The sequence below is a fragment of the Amyelois transitella genome, chromosome 11, assembly GCF_032362555.1.
Source record: "Amyelois transitella isolate CPQ chromosome 11, ilAmyTran1.1, whole genome shotgun sequence".
Classification (NCBI taxonomy): domain Eukaryota; kingdom Metazoa; phylum Arthropoda; class Insecta; order Lepidoptera; family Pyralidae; genus Amyelois; species Amyelois transitella.
In genome coordinates, this window is record NC_083514.1 from 8,291,282 (window position 1) to 8,310,156 (window position 18,875).

The 18,875-nt window shown below is 35.1% G+C and overlaps 2 protein-coding genes across 3 annotated transcripts; one reads left to right on the forward strand and one right to left on the reverse strand.

Moving 5' to 3' along the window:
* Window positions 1-625: 625 nt before the first annotated feature.
* Window positions 626-9,561, reverse strand: LOC106141239 (zinc finger protein 470). 2 transcript variants are annotated; one of them, XM_060946508.1, is made up of 4 exons: window positions 9,224-9,561; window positions 7,454-9,025; window positions 5,668-5,922; window positions 626-4,355 (listed from the first exon to the last, which is right to left on the reverse strand). In XM_060946508.1, the coding sequence occupies exons 2-3, from the start codon at window positions 8,817-8,819 to the stop codon at window positions 5,684-5,686; spliced, it is 1,605 nt and encodes a 534-aa protein (XP_060802491.1). In that variant the 5' UTR covers window positions 8,820-9,025; window positions 9,224-9,561; the 3' UTR covers window positions 626-4,355; window positions 5,668-5,683. The 2 variants fall into 2 exon arrangements, with proteins under 2 accessions (XP_060802491.1, XP_060802490.1); XM_060946507.1 differs by having other exon boundaries at window positions 7,454-9,561.
* Window positions 9,562-14,567: 5,006 nt separating this feature from the next.
* Window positions 14,568-18,850, forward strand: LOC106141238 (uncharacterized). Its single transcript, XM_060946651.1, has 3 exons — window positions 14,568-14,655; window positions 16,969-17,165; window positions 17,938-18,850. Exons 1-3 carry the CDS (start codon window positions 14,568-14,570, stop codon window positions 18,760-18,762), a joined length of 1,110 nt encoding a protein of 369 aa, XP_060802634.1. The 3' UTR covers window positions 18,763-18,850.
* Window positions 18,851-18,875: the final 25 nt, after the last annotated feature.

Consider the following 18,875-nt stretch of genomic DNA (forward strand, 5'->3'; position numbering starts at 1 on the left):
ATTTAATGCACTGCTATTATAAGGGTGTATTATATAACTATGTGTGTACAATACTAATTCAACACATACATAGACTACCTACTGTAGTGCCTGTAACTCGTCTGAGAATATTGCATCACCATCATCCCGCTGACCACTCTAGAAATAAGCCGCCTATAAGTGCGATCCTGAAGTGGGTCAGTCGCGAGGCCAATCGCAACTTTGCTGAGGAATTTTACATTTGCACACAAAGGTGCCGTGTGGTTCCCGACACCAATTAAAAATAAAAGAATAGGACCACTCCATTTCGTTCCCATGGATGTCGTAAAAGGCGACTAAGGGATAGGCTTTTAAACTCTTCTTTTGGACGATGGGCTAGCAACCCGTCACTAGATATTTGAATCTCAATTCTATAATAAAGCCAAAAGCTGAAATTGGCCTATCAGTCTTTTCAAGACTGTTGGCTCTGTCTACCCTGCAAGGTACCCTCTACGTGACTATATGTATGTATCTAAGTCCCACAAAACCGTCCAGCTTCCCATGACTGGGCAGGCAGACGAGGGTCTTCCCGCGTTCAAAATACATAAATCGTTACTAATTCAGTTGCTACTGTCGCGATGTTCACGAGGATTTAAAAAGGCTCATGTGAAGTTAAATATTATTTATTTAACACTGAAATGTTATTTCTTTGGTACACTAGGAAATTTAAGGATGGCTTAACTAAGTCTAGGATTTTAAGACATTTAGTAAATACATACTGTTATATTATATAATAAATATGTTCAACAATTTTGTGGTGGGTTTCAAACATTCTTTGGCAACAAAACTTAGGGTCCTAATAATTTAAAGATTTATAAGCACTTTCTGTGCATGGTACTGTGTGTAATCTTTTTCCCTTCATGTTCTAATACTTCTTACTGGATGTCGAATCGTTCTTATTAAATAAAGGTAGTAAATGATTTGTAATGCTCTTGGACACAGTATGCCATGCGCAAAGTTCATTATAAATTTGGATATTAAATAATAAACAATCTTTTGTATCGTATTAAATTCAACCCAAATCAGTTTTATAATGATGAAAGTAATATTATTTCAATAAAAAATAAATATAAATGAAGCACCCGTCATCAATCAATGTTTCAAAATTAAAGTATTATTCTGTGTAATTATATTAATATGTGACATTTATATAAGACAGCTATACATGAAACCACAAACTACTATTATTATTGCTAACATAAAATTTCTTCCTAAACACACATGCAAACCATTTTTATTTCAACGACATATAGATAAGAGTGCATTGTTGAGCTTATAATTTAGGTACTACTGTAAAATGAATAATAATTTAACTTAATTTATTATTTCCCACTAATAAAAAATACAACTTTGCCTATTCGAAACTCAAAAATGGCACTGGAACGTAAAGGCACACTGTTGCGAAAGAAAAAAAATTTTCTCTTGCAACCATAACATAACAAAAAAAGTTGAAATTACAAAATGCTTTTATACTTTTTCGAAATCCTTAAAATTTATTACAACAAATACCTATGATAAAAAGTCACTGGTTTTAAAATTATTTATATTATTCACAACGTGATATGTCAAACAAAGTATAAATTCAAATAATTTAAAAAAAAACCATACACACATAACAATCGAATGGCACAATCATTCTGAAATTAAATATTCGGAATGCTAGCTAACTTTACACTTACACACTATATAAATAAAGTTCAAATGCAACAACATAAATTGCAATCTTTGGGCTAATCACTTTTTCTAACGGCAAGCTTTTGTATTTCGTAAGAAACTATTTCACTACGTTCATATATTTTTTAATAATTTTTGATTACTAATATACCTTAATATATCCCTTAATAATAATTTACATATTGAAATATGCTGATAAATATATTTCTTCTGTTGGCAAGCTAATGACCAAGGTAATTAATTATTGACATCGATGAAAAAATATTTTTTCTTTGAAGTTATTCTTTTGAACACATAATATTAAAATTCATGATATTATTAAATTACAACATGTAAATATAAGGATAGAAATTGTTCAAAACAGAGTTAAAAATACATTATTAAAATCTGTTCACAGACTCTGGTTATATCTAAGGCATTTTTTGTATTTATTTATTGATTATACTATGATAGCAAAAAATGTCCAGGTTTTAAAAATGTTCAAAAAATATTATGTTCTCCTCTCTTCCTCTTCTTTGGCTCTTTTCTCATACTCTCACGAATTTCGACAACGCCTATGTTTTATCATTCATTCTAACTCCAAGTTAATCCCAGAGATAAAAAGATTGAGAAAATAAGCTTTGTCAATTTTAGTGAATATGTCAGCGGGACAGGGAAAACAAAGATGTTTCGTACATCTTAAAATTTTAACATACAAAAATATGAATAATATCAAAGTTTCAACTCTGTTTAAAACACATTTTGACTGTCTACGTGATTAATCAAACAAATTATCCTCCTGATAAATAGTTTGTGATGATTTTGTAGCATGTCAGCTTTCAAATAATAACTACTAGCTATACTACTCTGTCAAGAAAGTAACAGGAAAAGATCAATAATACACAAACTGTTTGTTATTCATCCAAATTTATTTTATCACCTTCAAAATATGCTCCTTTAGAAACGATACACTTACGCCAACGAATAATCCAATCATCAAAACATTTTTTAAACGCTGTTTCCGGAATTGAGGTCAGTTCTCGCCGCGAATTCTCTTTTATGTCTTCTACCGATTGAAAACGGGTGCCACGAAGTGATAATTTGAGTTTAGGAAAAAGAAAAAAGTCGGCTGGAGCCATATCTGGTGAATATGGTGGTTGCTCGATGGTATTTGTTGAGTGTTTGGTTAAAAATTCGTTCACAATGATGGCCTTGTGCGAAGGTGCATTATCATGGTGCAAAATCCAAGAATTTTCTTTCCACAAATCTGGCCTTTTTCGTCGGATTTGCTCTCTTAAACGCCGCATAACACTCAAATAATATTCCTTATTTACCGTTTGACCTTCCGGCAAGAATTCCGAGTGCACAACACCGCGATAGTCAAAGAAAACAGTCAACATGACTTTGACTTTTGAACGACTTTGGCGTGGTTTTTTCGGTTTCGGTTCAGTTGGAAGGCGCCACTCCGAAGCTTGTTGACTAGTTTGCATGTCAAACTCGTAAACCCACGTCTCGTCACCAGTAACAATGCGTTTCATGAATGTTGGGTCGGAATTGACTCGTTCTAGCATGTCCTCAGCGACTCTCATGCGATTGAGTTTTTGAAAAAAATTCAGGTCTTTTGGGACTAGCCGAGCGGCAACATGTTTCATACCCAAATTATTAGTTAAAATGGTACGGATCGACTCGTGAGATACAGAAAGTTCGGTGGCTATCTCTCTCAAAGTTGAATGAGGATTTTCAGTCACTATTTCCTTCACTTTTGCGATGTTAACATCAGTTGCAGACGTTGATGGCCTACCAGAGCGAGGCAAATCTTCCATCACATCTCGACCGCTTTTGAACGCTTTGTACCACTCATAAGCACGAGTTTTTGATAAAGTCGATTCACCGTAAGCCTTCTGTAACATTTTCAGTGACTCCGAACACGATATTCCATTGGCAATGCAAAATTTAAGACAAACTCTTTGTTCGATGTTTTTATCCATTATGAAATTAGCAATACACACTAGATATGATATAACTAAAAATAGCACTGTATTTAATGTAAACAACAGATGCAACTCAAACTCCGCGCCAAAATGGAAAACAGTTGTGCCAATCTAACAACAACAAAAAAAACAAAAATTTGAATTTGGAACCATAAATAAATAATCCATTCCCGATACTTTCTTGACAGAGTAGTATTATGACTATGAGACCGTACATTCTTAATATAAATATTCATAATTATAATTTTTCTAACTCAGACACGCCGTAAAGACCTATACAAACTGATTTAAAAAGAATTGTACTCTTTCATTTCATTGATATAACGACGTCGGTTCATAGGTTGATTTCATTCACTCACGATATTTTTGCTTAAGCTTTTTCTCTCTCATTCAATTGCGTCATTGAGTGATCGACTTAGCAGCAGAAAACCTGGGTTTTATGACAGATATTTTACATCTAGAAACATGCACTATTAATTTTTCTCGGCTTTTATACTATGCGATACAGCAAGATAAATGATCTAATAAAATAGTAGATATACATCAACAGGTGTGATCGGTAAATGGAATAATATAAGTTAGACATCGAATAGTACTTATCTTAAAATGAATAGTTATCAGGCATGCCGTAAGTAGCGCTGGAATCATCAATGAGAACAAGTTTCGGTAGAGTTTCCCCTTTCTTGTTGGTTTCTGGAAATTGAATTAATAAATAAACACCTATACCTATAGGGACAAATCATACAGACAGGGTTTGAGACTTGTGTTATGAGAAATGCCCCTTCACGATACTATATTTTAACCAATACAATTATATACATCAAAGAATATAAATAAAACATTACTTTGAAAAGTTACACCGCGCAGAAGTTTTAATTTATATATGGCGGGAAATTATTTGAGCGGTTGAGCCTATCATATCGCGGAATATGAATCTGCGAACTGAACTGTCCGCTACTGTACTACTAATAAGAGATAGCAGACATTTTGTTATTGGATTTAAAATTTAGGGTACTTGTAATAAAATCGTCATTTTATTGAGTTTTCATAAGGTATAATTTGTACTATTCTGGGCCGAATATTGCCAAGTCAACTTAAAAAAATTGTATGTACTGTATGTTCTACCTAACAGTTCTTTGATATATGGCTCAGAATCCGACTTTTGTCAAATGTGTCACAAAATTACCTCATGTCCCTAAACATCTTATTTTAAAATAGGTGAGATGACAAAGCATTTCCATTTCTTGAAATGATTTCTCTAAAACCGTATTTATTAAATAATCGAGCGAAGCATAGGACAGGAGTACTCATAAATCGATTGTATCGGTAGAATCCGATCGACCTCGAAGTAAAGTTCGCACGATTGCAAGCGTTTGAGGAAATGAACACCGATTAACATACAAGGTATCGACTAATGTACCACTTAGTCATGCATAGTAAACCTTCATTGATATTGATTGAAACAAATTTCAAAGATGAATTGCTTGTAAACTATCATCATCTCTCTCTTCTGAACCGTGCGGTTCATGAATGACGGCGATTAAAGGAATAGGAGCACATTCATTTAGTGCCAGCTTCTATACTGGTCTGGTAGCGAAAAAGAAACATAATGTATGCCATCTCTTTCTCTTCCCGTGCAGATTCATATAATGATCATTCTAGGGAAAGATGTTTGTCTCTTTATCGGACGGATCACTTTCATTTTAGCGTTTTCCCGATCCCATTAGTTGTTGGCTCTTAATCTCGGGTTTCCTTTGGGGATACTTTAGTGAAAAGTTTTGCCAAACTTTGTCAGCTGATTGTCTAGAAACAAGCGAATTTCGGGAAAAGAATTCACCTGAATCTCAGTAAATAACCCTCTTTAATTACAACAAAGATGGAGTCTTTTTAGTGAAAATTATCTTTTCGAAGTTTTCACACTCAAATAAGATGTTTGAAAAGTTGTCTTTTATGGAATGGTCTTATCAAAATTATGCCCTAATTTAATCACATACATTTTTCTTACCTGAACTCTCATCAAATTAGACACATCTATTTAGCATCTTCTTATTATCCGTGAGCAGTTCTAGGATTTCTTCTGTCGTCTTGTTGTCGCTGCGGAATTTGGCCATTTCTTGTTTGGGTACAGTTCGCTTTAGAAGCAAATCAATGTTGACTTTTAATCGTCTCAATGGAGGGAGAGATTCATCTTTAGTGGGTGTTTGACCCATGGCCTCGAGAGATTCAATCAGGAGGTCGTCTATCAGACGCTTGTTGAAACCTGCCAGTTTTATAAAATGTTTAAATAAAGAATACAATAGTTTTTTTATGATATACTCCGTGAAATACAAAATAAGGTTTTCTTTATTTACATTGAAGAAAAAGGTAAGAAACGGGAAATTATACCAAATGGCAGATATCTTCAATAGCTCACATTGAAATGTAGAAGAAATATCTACTTACGAAATATATTTGTCAGTGTATTAAAATTTATTTAATTAGATTTTGTAAGTGAATTTGAATTTATTTATTATTTAAGTACGTTTCAATGTAAACTAAAGTCTAAGTTTAAGTCATTTGGTTCACACATTTTTGCAAATATTTACAGGATGCAGAAGCTATATAAATGCATATTTCAAGAATTTATTTTCGTATTTCCAAGCCCCTCCCAAACGTAGGTTTCCACTTGCAACTAAAATAAGCCACCACCTTGAAACAATTTTCGTATAAATTCAGACCTTATCACCCTTATCCTAAGAACCTTGTTCCATTGTACCCAACCGACACCGGAGATTAACAACGAAATGGTACATGAACTCACTCGAACATTACCCTTGCTGACGCCGATACGCCTGTGACCTGAATTTTCTAGAATACAATCAAGATGGTAAAGCAATGAATGTACTTCTTCCCAAAGAGCTGGTTTCGTAGAATAGAAGAAATATAATAAATAAACGGGCGGATTGAAAACCTCCTCTTTTTTTAAGTCGGTTTAAAAACACATCATGCGAAACACACATAAGCATTTAGTCCCGGTTGGGTTTATCCAGGGCGCGCTTATAACTAGGTGTACCTATAATCTAGGAAGGATAAACAGATAAATTTATCATAAAATGAAGATTTTCGTCGTATGCCTGATACCCTGTTGACAGATAACCTAAATAAAGGTAGGTATTTAGAATATTCGGACCTTCGAAGGAATGATTTCGGGAATTAACTTATTCGAAAACAAGTAGTGAGCAGTTGTAATTGTAAGAAATGAGAACTTCCTTTTTTGCAACCAACAAAACTATCGGTATTGATAGATCTATTTCTCACAGACCCCTCAAATTCTTTATCCCAATTTGCGAGTGGAAAAAAATAGACGCTTAAATGACTAAAAAAAAATTAAGCAATGATAAGAATTGTTAATTTAAATTTGAACACTTCTCGTCCTCTACGTGTAATTGTAACGATGTTTGCATAATAAGTATGTGGAGCATTTGTTCACACTCATTATATGACGGTGCATAACATGTTAAATACCTATCACTTCATGACTCAACCTCGTGAAAATTAAACACACTCAAGTACTTATGAAATGAGCGTTGAATGAAACCCGTTGATGTCTAATGTAGGTGAAAAATGCTATTAATAAAATGGAAAAATATTTTTTTTTTTAATCGAGGTATAAACTCAATGTCATTTTAATGTCGTGTTTAGCCAGATGGCATCCTGTTACTTGCGCACACACACATAAGCGATGTACTTCACACAATCGAAAACAGTGCAAAAAATGTTTGTGTAATTTTTTAAAATTAAAAATTACGCACCCAAATATTTCAGTTTGTCCTCGGACGCTATCATTGTGAGAAGCAGGGCGAGTAGGAACCTCATGCGAGACAGGGACATACTGGAATCAACTTCTTCATTGTTCCCGGAAGACTCTGTCTTTTTTCCCAAAGGTGGCTCCTTTGATCCAACATTGCAAACTTTTGAATGGATACCCAAGTTGGCCTTTAACTTGAAAAACTGTCCACATTTCGCACACTTGTACGCACTATCTTTACCATGGATGTTTCGCATGTGAGCCTTCATGTGTGGCAACTGGGAGAAGGTTAAAGGACACATTGCACAAGGAAACGGTTTCTCACCAGTGTGCCGCCTGATATGTAACATTAGAGCATTTGAATGGGAGAAACGGTGGCTGCAAATCCTACACTCATACGGCCTGTCTCCTGTGTGGGATCTACGGTGAACATTGAGCTGAGTGGACTGTGTGAAACGTTGACCACATATAGTACATTCATGTGGACGCTCTTTTTCATGAACTCGCATATGTTCAGATAAATGTCCTTTTAGTTTTTTATTGCACACAGGGCAGACAATCCTGCGGCCTGCATGACTAACTTGAACATGCCTCCGCATAGAATTGAGCTCCTTATATTCTTTACCACAATATTGACAGATGAAACCATTTAGTTTTAAATGCTCTTTGAGATGCTTGACAAGTTTGTTGTGAGTGCTAAACCTTTCACTGCAAATATGACAATCTAAAGGAATTGCACTAAAATGATTTGTCTTTTTGTGTTTTGCTAACTCGCTTATATTGTTGAAACTCTCTTCACAATAAAGACATTTGAAAGAGCCATATTTATTAACATGAAGGTCCAGGTGTATACTCAAAGTTTCCTTGAAACGGAATACCTTCTCACAAATCTGACACTTAAAATTCCTTGGTGAATACAACTCTGGGTGACGTTTTTTAAGATGATATTGCAGATTAACCTCATGAGTGAACCGTTTTAAACAATCAACACATTCATATGGTTTTGCATTGAGGTGAACATAGATGTGGCGTCTTATGGAAGCTTTGTTGCTGAATGTTTTATTGCAGTAATTGCACTGAAAGCCCGGCAATGGCAAAAGTGATCCATTGCTCAATTGCACTTTGGGCTTTGGTTTATGTAGAACTGGCTTACTTTTTGGTAACTTTTTTCTTTTTTCATTTTTATTTGGAGAAGTTTTCTTTACCGTTTCTTTTATTACACTTGTATTGGTCTTATTTTGGTTTGATGCAACAATAGTGTCATTATTTACATTGGTTTCTGTTTCATTGTGGTTTGATGTGCCAATATCGTTATTGTTAACAGTAGGAGCAGTTTCATCTATTTTATTTTTATTGCTTTCTTGGATCATCAGTTCACTCTTAAGTATGTTGTCTAAAAGTCTTAAGTGATCTTTATTTTTTCTTTTAATCCTGCCGCTCTTCGTGACCAACGTCTCTTTATTTAAAAGGTAATAATCAGGTTTACCGGGTGGTTTGACTTTAACAACAGGTACATGTACTGGTTGCGCTTTTTCTGTTGTGCTGGGTTTAGATTTTTTCTTAACTTTGACATCACCTGTGGGTTTATCTACTTGTTTACCACACCCTTTCTTAGTAGATGCACTTTTCGGTGCGTTTGGTCTACTTTTTACATTAGCCATTGTTATTGTGACTTATTAGAAGCTTACGTTACCTTACCGCATATCCAAGCGAAAGACCCACCACCACGCGAGAAGAAAAGTTAGTCGCTATTGAAGTTCAACTGCGTACTTACATGCAGTGTGTCGTTAGCATTACTATAATCACCTCACTATCGTAGATAACAACTTATTCAAACAATGATGCTCAGCTACTAATGTGTGAAGGACTCTACCTTTTGTCTTAGAACATCTTTTACCTTGAACGATATTATACACACTACGTCACTAATTTATTCATAACACCGTATTATGTTACTGGTAATTAATATTACCAATAAATGAAGACTGTAATGAGCGCAATAGATAAGTAATTTTGGAAAATAAATAAGAAAATTTTATTGAAATAGGCATTGCACATCAAATATGTGTGAAACAAAATGCACTCAATCACTCCACTCAGTGTGAGTGAGCGAGAAGAGGAATCCAGTTGGAAAGTGTCAAAAAATTGTATAACGCTTCTTAACGACCTCTAGCGTCGAATAGCATGTAACTTTTAATATCTTTAGTTTCATTATTATTTCGTAATATTTTCTTCAATCATTACACATCACCAATAGTGCAATAAGCTATATCTAATGTGTGAAAATAATTTCATTTTGTTTGTTTAGCCTTTAAACGCGCTATTTAAGACTTTGCGTTCACTAAAGTTTACGCCATCTATCGTTACTCTAAAGAATGAGTTATTAGGGTTAGTTCATACAAATAATGAATAGAGCCTGCGTACAAGAGACATTCCTGTGGGGGTCTATTGGGGCTCCGGTTGACCTGCGCCGCGTGCCATCACATCAAACTGATCAATACAATCATTAACTACGCACTGGTAGCCGTGATTAATTATTTACAAATAAGCATTGAGAAGGCTAGGTCAAGAAAAATCAATACATGTTGAATGAGGTGGCTCTATTTTTAGTTTGCGCATTACTATATTTTATTTGAGTGGCCTACGCTTACTTACAAGCTACTGACAGAATTAGTATCTAAAAATAAAATTAATTCGAAAACGATGACGCAAACTTGGTATATATAGTTACCTTTCATCCGATAAAAAATTTTGTTTTAAAAATCAGTGCACTGTTTCCGCTTTTTAGCCTACATTCATTTGCATAGATCTCAACTTCTTAATGCCTTACGGAGTAAACATAAGACTCGAAAATTATTGGCTGGATAGAGACAGGATGGAAGCCCATCTAAAAGAAGAATCTCAAGTACTTATATAAGCTTCTCCCTTGATTGACTTTTATGATCTGCACGGAGAGAAATGCAGTTGACACACACTGTTTTATCTTCGATATCAAGTCAGCCATAAGCATTCTTATAGAGAACTTTATTATTAGAGTTTACCTACGAGTTTTTTTTATGCTTATAATTAAATAATTTATCTATAAATTATTTACAGCTGCGCAAAATAATTTCAGAAAATTGCAAATTTACTTCTATCGTAAGTAGTAGGTACGATTAGAAGTAGTTTAGTCGACCTTTCCGCTCTTAGCGAGTGAACGGTAGCTACTTATAGGATGAAATTTGGTAAACAGGTAGGTAGATTAGACCCTGAATGAGACATAGGAAACATTTTTGTCATATATATGCAACGAAAACAAAACGCCGAGCAGAAACAATTTTTCTTGAAAAAGTCTTAGAGCTGCTTCAATAATGAAAACTCGCGTTGATGTCTAAATAATCATCTTAAGTACACCGTTTGTAAAAGACATCAACGACTTATAGTTTTTCATATAGACTTATGGCATTTTTTTCTTGACATTATACGACGATTTTTTTTAATGTAATTGAAAAATTTTATTCTGAATTATTTATTGTAAATATTATAAATCAAAATAAAACTTATTAAAAAAAACTGAAAGATAAATCTACAAATACACCTAAATATAAAACTACATTACACTTTTTTATCTTTTAATTTTTCACTGATATTGGTTATCTTTAAATTGGGTGGACAATACCTACACGTGAGAATTGAGATCCGTTTTAGGCGATGTACTAGCAACTGTCACCATTGGAGTCTCAATTCCATCATTAAGCCATACAGTTGAACGTCTGTCCTGTCTACTCCGATAGGTATTAAGGCCTGAATACGTGTTTGTATGTTGTGTTTTTTAAAGATCAATTACGTCATTCGAAAGTTGTCGAGGATAAAAGTAGAGTGTTAAAATAATATTGACAAAGAAATTGCTATATTTTTTTATTAAGTACATACGTTTTTTAAGATAAGTTGCCCGCGTCATAGTTGTCATAGCACTTGAAGACTTTTTACTCCTGGCTTTAGTCCCGGTTACATCCTCGCCTCTCTGGAAAGAAGACCAGGGTGGGAATTTGACCATGATCCTAGATTTGGTGAGTTAGGTTCTTACACGAAACGACTTCTACTTATCTGACGTCTGCATAATTATTTATTAAACCATTTAAACCTAAATACCCAGACACAATTTGTATATCACTGCGAGCGTGACAACATGTCAACAACATTACATCGGAGGAATAATAGAAAAATAACTCGAGTTATGTTGTATGGGCTGATTTGTAGGGCCATGAAGTGAGAATTTAAAGCCGTGCTTGCCGTGCGAAGCCGACCGGGCAGAGTGAGGTTCGCTATAGGAATCTTTGTTGTTGTTCTAATTAAAAAATATAAGACATGAAGTTATTATTATTTTCTTATGACACTCATTAATTAGCTTAAAAGCGTCGGTGGTCGAATAGATAAGGTGCCCGAGTAAATCGTGTGGAGGCCGAGGTTCAAATCCAACCTTTATCATTTAAAAATGATTCTTTTCTGAGTTATGCACATAGTTTGAGTTGTCATATATGTGCTCTATGGGGAGGGAAAACATCACGAGGAAACCTGCTCATTCTGGTAAAAGGGTGGGTAACCATGATTCAATAAGGGTGACTTTCTTTTGCAAAGGTTGCACTGGTAAGTAGGTACTTATAACTTTATTTTTATGTGTAGATATTTAGCTAGGTTCAATTCTTATTCAAGAGGACTTTTTATACTGTCTTCGTGGCCCGACCGGCACCCCGAGCCGCCTAGAGCCTGGACGCGACTTTCCCCATTGTTCGCTCACAATGGCCAGCTTGCACCACGGCGGACCCCGACAATTGCACAATGTATACAATGATGACATTGTTGTGACCGTCGTCTTCAGATCTGTTATCTTAGGATGGAGGATGTGCTTAGGATACCTACACTTGGTCGGACGGATGTGGATGGATAAGTGCGTTTACCTGTTTCCCGCAACTTTGTAGGTACCTATGTGTAGCAGAGTCTATTGTAGGTACTACAAAGATTATTGTACTTAATACTTGTAGTGTACAATCAGACATACAAATATGAGCGGAATCTTTTTCAATCTTATAAATTTTCAAGCTAATGTTTTATTATTCTAAAGAAGGTATAGTGAATAGACATTATAGTCGCATCGTAAAGTTTCATAAAGAGTAAATTGATATGCAGTTGACTGTTCTACAATAAATGCTAAGTATTTAAAAAAATACATTTACATGAGACAAATTACACAGATTGAGTTAGCCTCGCAGTGAGTTCGAGACTAGTGTTATGAGATACTAACTCAACGATACTATATTTTAAAACAAAAACGTATAATCTTCGATGAACATCCAAGGCCCAGGCTAATCAGAAAAAGTTATTTTCTCATCATGCCCTGGCCGGGATTCGAACCCGGGTTCTCTGGTGTCACAAACAAGCGCACTACCGCTGCGCCACAGAGGCCGCCAATGCCTACGACTCCACTGAAATTGAAACGACGCCATTTGAAATCTAATCCACTAAAAACAGTAGCATATTTTGAGATGAAAGTAAATGTTCAACCTTTACTATTGGTAACAAAATTATATTTATTCTTTTACGCAAACGTTGTTTCTCTTTCTCACAAAAATGTCGTGAGCTTATGACATCAATTTATCTTAGCAGCGTAGGTAGGTATGTGAGCATTTGCATAAACGAATTAATGGAAACACTTGCGTCAAATGTTCTATTTCACGGAAATTTCATAAGAAAAATGTAATTTGAAACAATGGCGGGGCCCTGATTGCACACACTTTTTTAGGACAATCGGGGACAATAGACGCAACGAATTTGTTGTCACTGTTCTGTTATCTCAAATCACGACAAAAACCATGAATTCTAACGGGCTCCTAATTGGCTAACATATTTATTTTGTGGTTGGGATTTTGGCGTATCTACAGACGCCTACACGGGGTTAATTGGGCATTACAAATTGTATTATTTACATTCTACGATATACTTATATAGGAAAGATATTTTAAACTATAAAAAGCATAGGTACTTAGTTTAAGAAATACTATTATCTGCTTCTTATATTTCTTTAATACTAACAAAATCAACTATCATCATAACTACTTACCTATATTTTTTTACACTTAAACAAGTTAAAACGCAACATGTAGGTAATTATTTACATTTTTTCATACGAGTAGGACTTATCACTTTTTTATCGGCACTTTCCTCCCAATCTTTGCTACAGGAAAATCTCACAACAATCTGCTTGGTATACGAGATAGAAGGATTTTCATTTATCAAGCAAAAGGGTCGTTCAACTCGTGGTTCTGTACCGGAAAATAATTTGAGTGTCAACCTAATTTCTATTTATAATTGAGTCACAGTCTACTTGGATCGCCGTAGAAGCCTGCTTGATGTCATCTCAGATAAAACCATTGATGTCATTGCAACATTAAAGTCTTCATGTTTCTGTAGACATGTAAGTAAGGTATGTAAAGAATGCTTATGTTCATTAAGAGCAAAGTGTAGCTAATAACTTAAATTACTTATAAGAATTTCGGAATGCCGTAGAGAAAAGACGTTTTGGCGTAAGGCTTGGTCAGAGTTGCTTGAGCTTGCACGAAAAGATCAAGAAGCCAAAGAAGTACCTACAGCCCTTAAAGGGGACTCTTTCCCGCATTGGATCGTGTTTACGCATCCAGTTGCCTGGATGTGTAGATTTCTGTTCCTCATTATGTTTTCGCTTACTGTAAATAAAGGAACTTATGTAAATTAATTTTTTTACACTCTCATCTCTCAATCATACAAGGAGAGGACAACTTCATTTACGCTCGCGGTTGCGCTCTAATAAATCGTCCTCTCGCCACCACGCAAAGTATTTTGCTCTCTGTATCTGTCGCGAAAACCAAACGTCTAGAAGCAAACGACATAGATCGTCTTTGGACAAACGGGGGATTATTTTCCAAAGGCTGCACTTGTTACAATCTCAGAACATTCATTTTATTTCGTGTTTCGCGCCCGCGGTGATAGGAAGTCGTGAAGTTTCGCGCCAATTTTTGACAGTTGTGTTTTTCTTCTTTTTGCGACGTGAACGTTCGTCTTTCCAGCCAACGCTGTCGTTTTCATGTTCATGTTTTGTGGTGAAAATGGTGAAATTCTGGTGGATGTTCATATTATTCGCTAAAACAGCATCGTCTAGTGATAACGCGTTGCCAGGAACTGAGGAACGAAAAGGTTGGAGTAGTATTTTATAATAAAGTGATTTTAATTTTAGGTATATGTTTATACTAGAGGCCGCCCGCGACTTCGTCCGCATGGAAACCCTATCAATCCCGCGGGAACTCTGGGATAAAAAGTAGCCTATGTGTTATTCTGGGTCTTCAGCTACCTACATACCAAATTTCATGGTAATCGGTTCAGTAGTTTTTGCGTGAAAGAGTAACAAACATCCATACAAACTTTCGCCTTTATAATAAATAGTAGTAGGATATAGGATTGAAAAGATGAGGTAGGTATGAATCTGTATTATTAAAGTTACTCAGTTACAGCCATATAAGAAAATATTATCAAAAATAATAGATGGAATAAATAATAAGTTTAATACTTGCAGTTCGATCAATATGATGAAATATATATACAGTAGAACTCCAATTATCCGAATTAATGGGGACCGGGACCCATTCGGATAATCGGACTAAAAAAAAATTGCCATTGGAGAGAATAAAAGCTACGTTTAAATGAAAGAAACATGAAATTTTCACATGTTTTAAATATAAATAAAATGTACTTATGTACAAGTTTAGAAATAAAAATCATTGTTTTTTAAACATCTCCGTCAATGTAAGCTGTTTTGCGGTCTTCAACCGTTTTCGGATTGATTGATTTGATTCGGATAATCGGCGATTCGGATAGTCGGAGTTCGGATAATTGGAGTTTTACTGTAGTGAAATAGTGAAAATAAATATAGTGTATATAATATATATAATGAAAGTAAATTTATGATCAAATAAAAAATAAATAATAAATGTACTAAGACTACTAAAACGAAAATACCCTATTATTTACAAATAATTTTAAGAAAAACGATTGGCATCACAATCAAAGAAAGCAAAAGTATATCTGCAAATTCAAATTACACGGTTCACTTTAATAATACTCGGTCAGATTTTACTTACTTCCCACGCTTTCCCTGTTATTATGTTGAGAGTATACAAAACTAGGTAAATAAGCACTACAACGTGCGTGTAATTTTTAAGTGGAAATCAGAACTCTATAGCCTAGCTGTGCTTTGTGTGGTGTAAATTTGTAAAGCTCCATTTATAATATTTCATACAAATTAGCGCACATATCCATAGAATTTCATATACATAATTAAGGAAATAAAAAGGTGAGCATTTTCTATGAAAACTCTTTCGATATTCAAAACTTGCTTTCGTAACTCTCTATTTTCCACTATAAACGTAGTAAAGATTTCATTCAAAATAAAGGTAGGCCCCCTTTAGTGGTAATTGAAGTCATACAACATAAAATCTTGAATAGTAGATACTGCAGTCGAACTATTTCACGGTACTGACCATAAGACAATAGAGTGAAAACAAACGCAGGATAGACTTAGAATAATTGTACGTTTTATAACTTTCAATTGAATCTTAACATATTATATGAAAATCTTTTGTTTTATTGTTTGTAGTGGGATGTTCCTGCATAAAGGACCAATTTATTTAAAACTTAGTTAAATTTTATTAGATTTGCGACATCTAATGATTCAGAATAATGATCTTGAAAAGAAATACACGATTCAAGAATAATTCTGTAGGTGTAACAAGGTCTTATAGTTCATAAAAATTAGTAGAAACCACTACCTAAGATATAATAAAAATAATAAATTAAATAGGTTCATGTGCTAAATTTTAAACGGTTATTTTTATTAATACTAAGTAAGATAAATAAGACTTTAGACTAAATCATCGAGGTAACTAAAGCAATCAATTACAGTGTAGTTTGCATCGTCGATTTTGCATCACATTAAGCTTTGAAAGCGTTAGAAATTAGCTACATAATAACTTTAATTCTTAATAATGTGCGACGTCAATAAGTTAAAAGAACCTCGTTATTTTTATTTATTCATATCCATTTAGAGCAATTAACATTGAGTTAATATACAACAATAATATCATCAAGATTGATCTTAAACGCTTTAAGCAAGTATACTTCCTAAGTAATTTGTAGTTAAGGGCTTCGTTAGATTTGTATTGGCACGTAGGATAAAAACAAATAGAAGACGAAAACAAATAAAAACAAGCCCAATAAAACTAAAGCAAATCCTTTCAAAGGCTATGCGTTAGAAGCCGCATTAGTCCATGCATACAAACATAATATAAATGGCTTGCGGAGTAGACTTCTTGCATTAAATTCTTCTAGGAGGTCTTGACAAGACTGAAAGGCCTCGTTTTGAATCTCAATTCAGCTGAACGTGGCCTTTCGGTATTAGTCACTTTTGCCTTTTCTACCAAGAAACTTACTAACAAAAATCAATTATCGTTACAGAGTCCCGTTTCCTGCCTTTGTATGAAGTAAAGAGGTACGATGGAAGGCCGAGCGGCCCCGGCATTGGCCCCGTTGGTCTCCCACCCCTGACCACTGTCCCGATTGCCGGGGAACGGTGCTCGGCCCGCCTCGAGTCCGCTTTGGATCAGCTGAAGAGGAAAAAGCGGAACCAACCAAAGAACCTGGATCCTCCCTTCGTAAGGAACTTTTGTTGTACTATTGATTAGTATCATTTTACTTATCTACGTTATACCTATGTGATTGTGCATTTTTGGGACCCGGCCATTTGGGAGGCGTTCATGGCCAACATGAGGAGGCCCTTTGGTACATTTTGTTCTAAAGTGATTATTATACTCCAGCTCGCAATTTTATGCAAAAACAGTACCTTTAACATTCTACACATCAAAGAAGAAATATCAAGATGAAATAATGGTGGACACTTATCGTAAGAGTACTGTACTGATATAGTGGAATATTCAATGTTCATATATCTCTCAAGGAACTGTTTGTTTTGAACTGCCTGGTACCAAAGAACATACGTAGACACATATCTACATATAATCACGTCTGTATTCCTTGCGGGGTAGACAGAGCCAACAGTCTTGAAAAGGCTGACAGGTAACGTTCAACTGTTTGGCTTAATGATAGAATTATACTGACTGGATGCTAGACCGTCGCCTAAAAGACGAATCCCAAGTTTATAAGCCTATCCCTTAGTCGCCATTTAGGTCATCCACGGGAAAGAGATAGAATGGTTGAATATTCTTTTTTCTATTGGTGCCGGGAATCACACGGCAAGCACGGCAAAAACTATTAGATGTCTATCATGTCCTTAGAGATGGTTTGTTTTATCACCGACAGATAGAATGATATCTGATTGAGCATGCGCCCGGGACGGGCCTTAACGGGGGTCGTGCTATCGAAAGATTCTAAATAAATCAATTCGTAAACTTATTTTTTCTGTTACAGAGTCAAAGTATAGACCTGAATGGCTACAGCTTGTACCAGCAGATGAGGTCAGCCCCAGTAGACATGTATGTGACTAGAATGCGCGTGCGCCTACCACAAAACAGCAACTGGGTGCGAGTTGAAAAATGTTACTTCGACCCGAGAAATGTCTCTTTGGACACTATGCTATTATTCCACGACATAACAATAAGCGGGAACGTGGATTTGTATGATGCTAATGAATTAGACCGGGGGATTCCGCCAAGTAGGAGATTAAGGAGGAACTATGCAGAGCGTCCTTATCCTGACGACCATTACTCTAGAAACAGAGGAGGCTGCAATATGATCCTCAGATTAAGGAAAGCCGGTATAGGCTTTCACACGAGACCACTTAATCAACAGCCCGGGAAATTTAACGTCAAAACTGATTCAGAGTTCGTCGAACCAGGATTTATAAGTGTTTATGCGTACGGCTGCGAGAAGTACATAAACAGGAATTCTGTTAGAAATAAAGACAACTTGCCTTTGAGAAGACGAAGAAGATCGGACGAGTTTTCATTTGAATCTCATCTTGATATGCCTTATAAGGACAATTTCGATAGTCGATCAGCTGATAATAATTGGGACATAGTTTATGAACCCCGGAGTAGGGTGAACTATGAGAGAAGCAAGTTATTCCGCCCTGAAGACGATTTGGACGAAGTTGAAGATATTTCTCGAGAAATGGAAGATATCTTCACGAAAGGAATTAGGACATTACTCACCACTTATATGAAGAAAGAGCTTCAACCAGCTATTAAAGATACTTTAATGCGAAATATGGGTTACGTGATATCATATGGTTAAACAACATAGTATATATAGCTTTTTAAATAGTAAAGAATGTATAGATATATTTATTTACGGTTTTGGTGGGGTTGTATGCAATTGATATAGTCAAAATTATAAAAAATATTATC

What these genes read in the sequence shown, in the direction of transcription:
- LOC106141238 (XM_060946651.1), top strand. Translation starts at nt 14,568, where the DNA reads ATGGTGAAATTCTGGTGGATGTTCATATTATTCGCTAAAACAGCATCG. An exon ending in AGGAACTGAGGAACGAAAAG is followed by an intron (nt 14,656 to 16,968) that starts GTTGGAGTAGTA and finishes TTATCGTTACAG; the next exon opens with AGTCCCGTTTCCTGCCTTTG. An exon ending in AGAACCTGGATCCTCCCTTC is followed by an intron (nt 17,166 to 17,937) that starts GTAAGGAACTTT and finishes TTTCTGTTACAG; the next exon opens with AGTCAAAGTATAGACCTGAA.
- LOC106141239 (XM_060946507.1), bottom strand. Translation starts at nt 9,110, where the DNA reads ATGGCTAATGTAAAAAGTAGACCAAACGCACCGAAAAGTGCATCTACT. An exon ending in GGACAAACTGAAATATTTGG is followed by an intron (nt 5,923 to 7,453) that starts GTGCGTAATTTT and finishes TAAAACTGGCAG; the next exon opens with GTTTCAACAAGCGTCTGATA.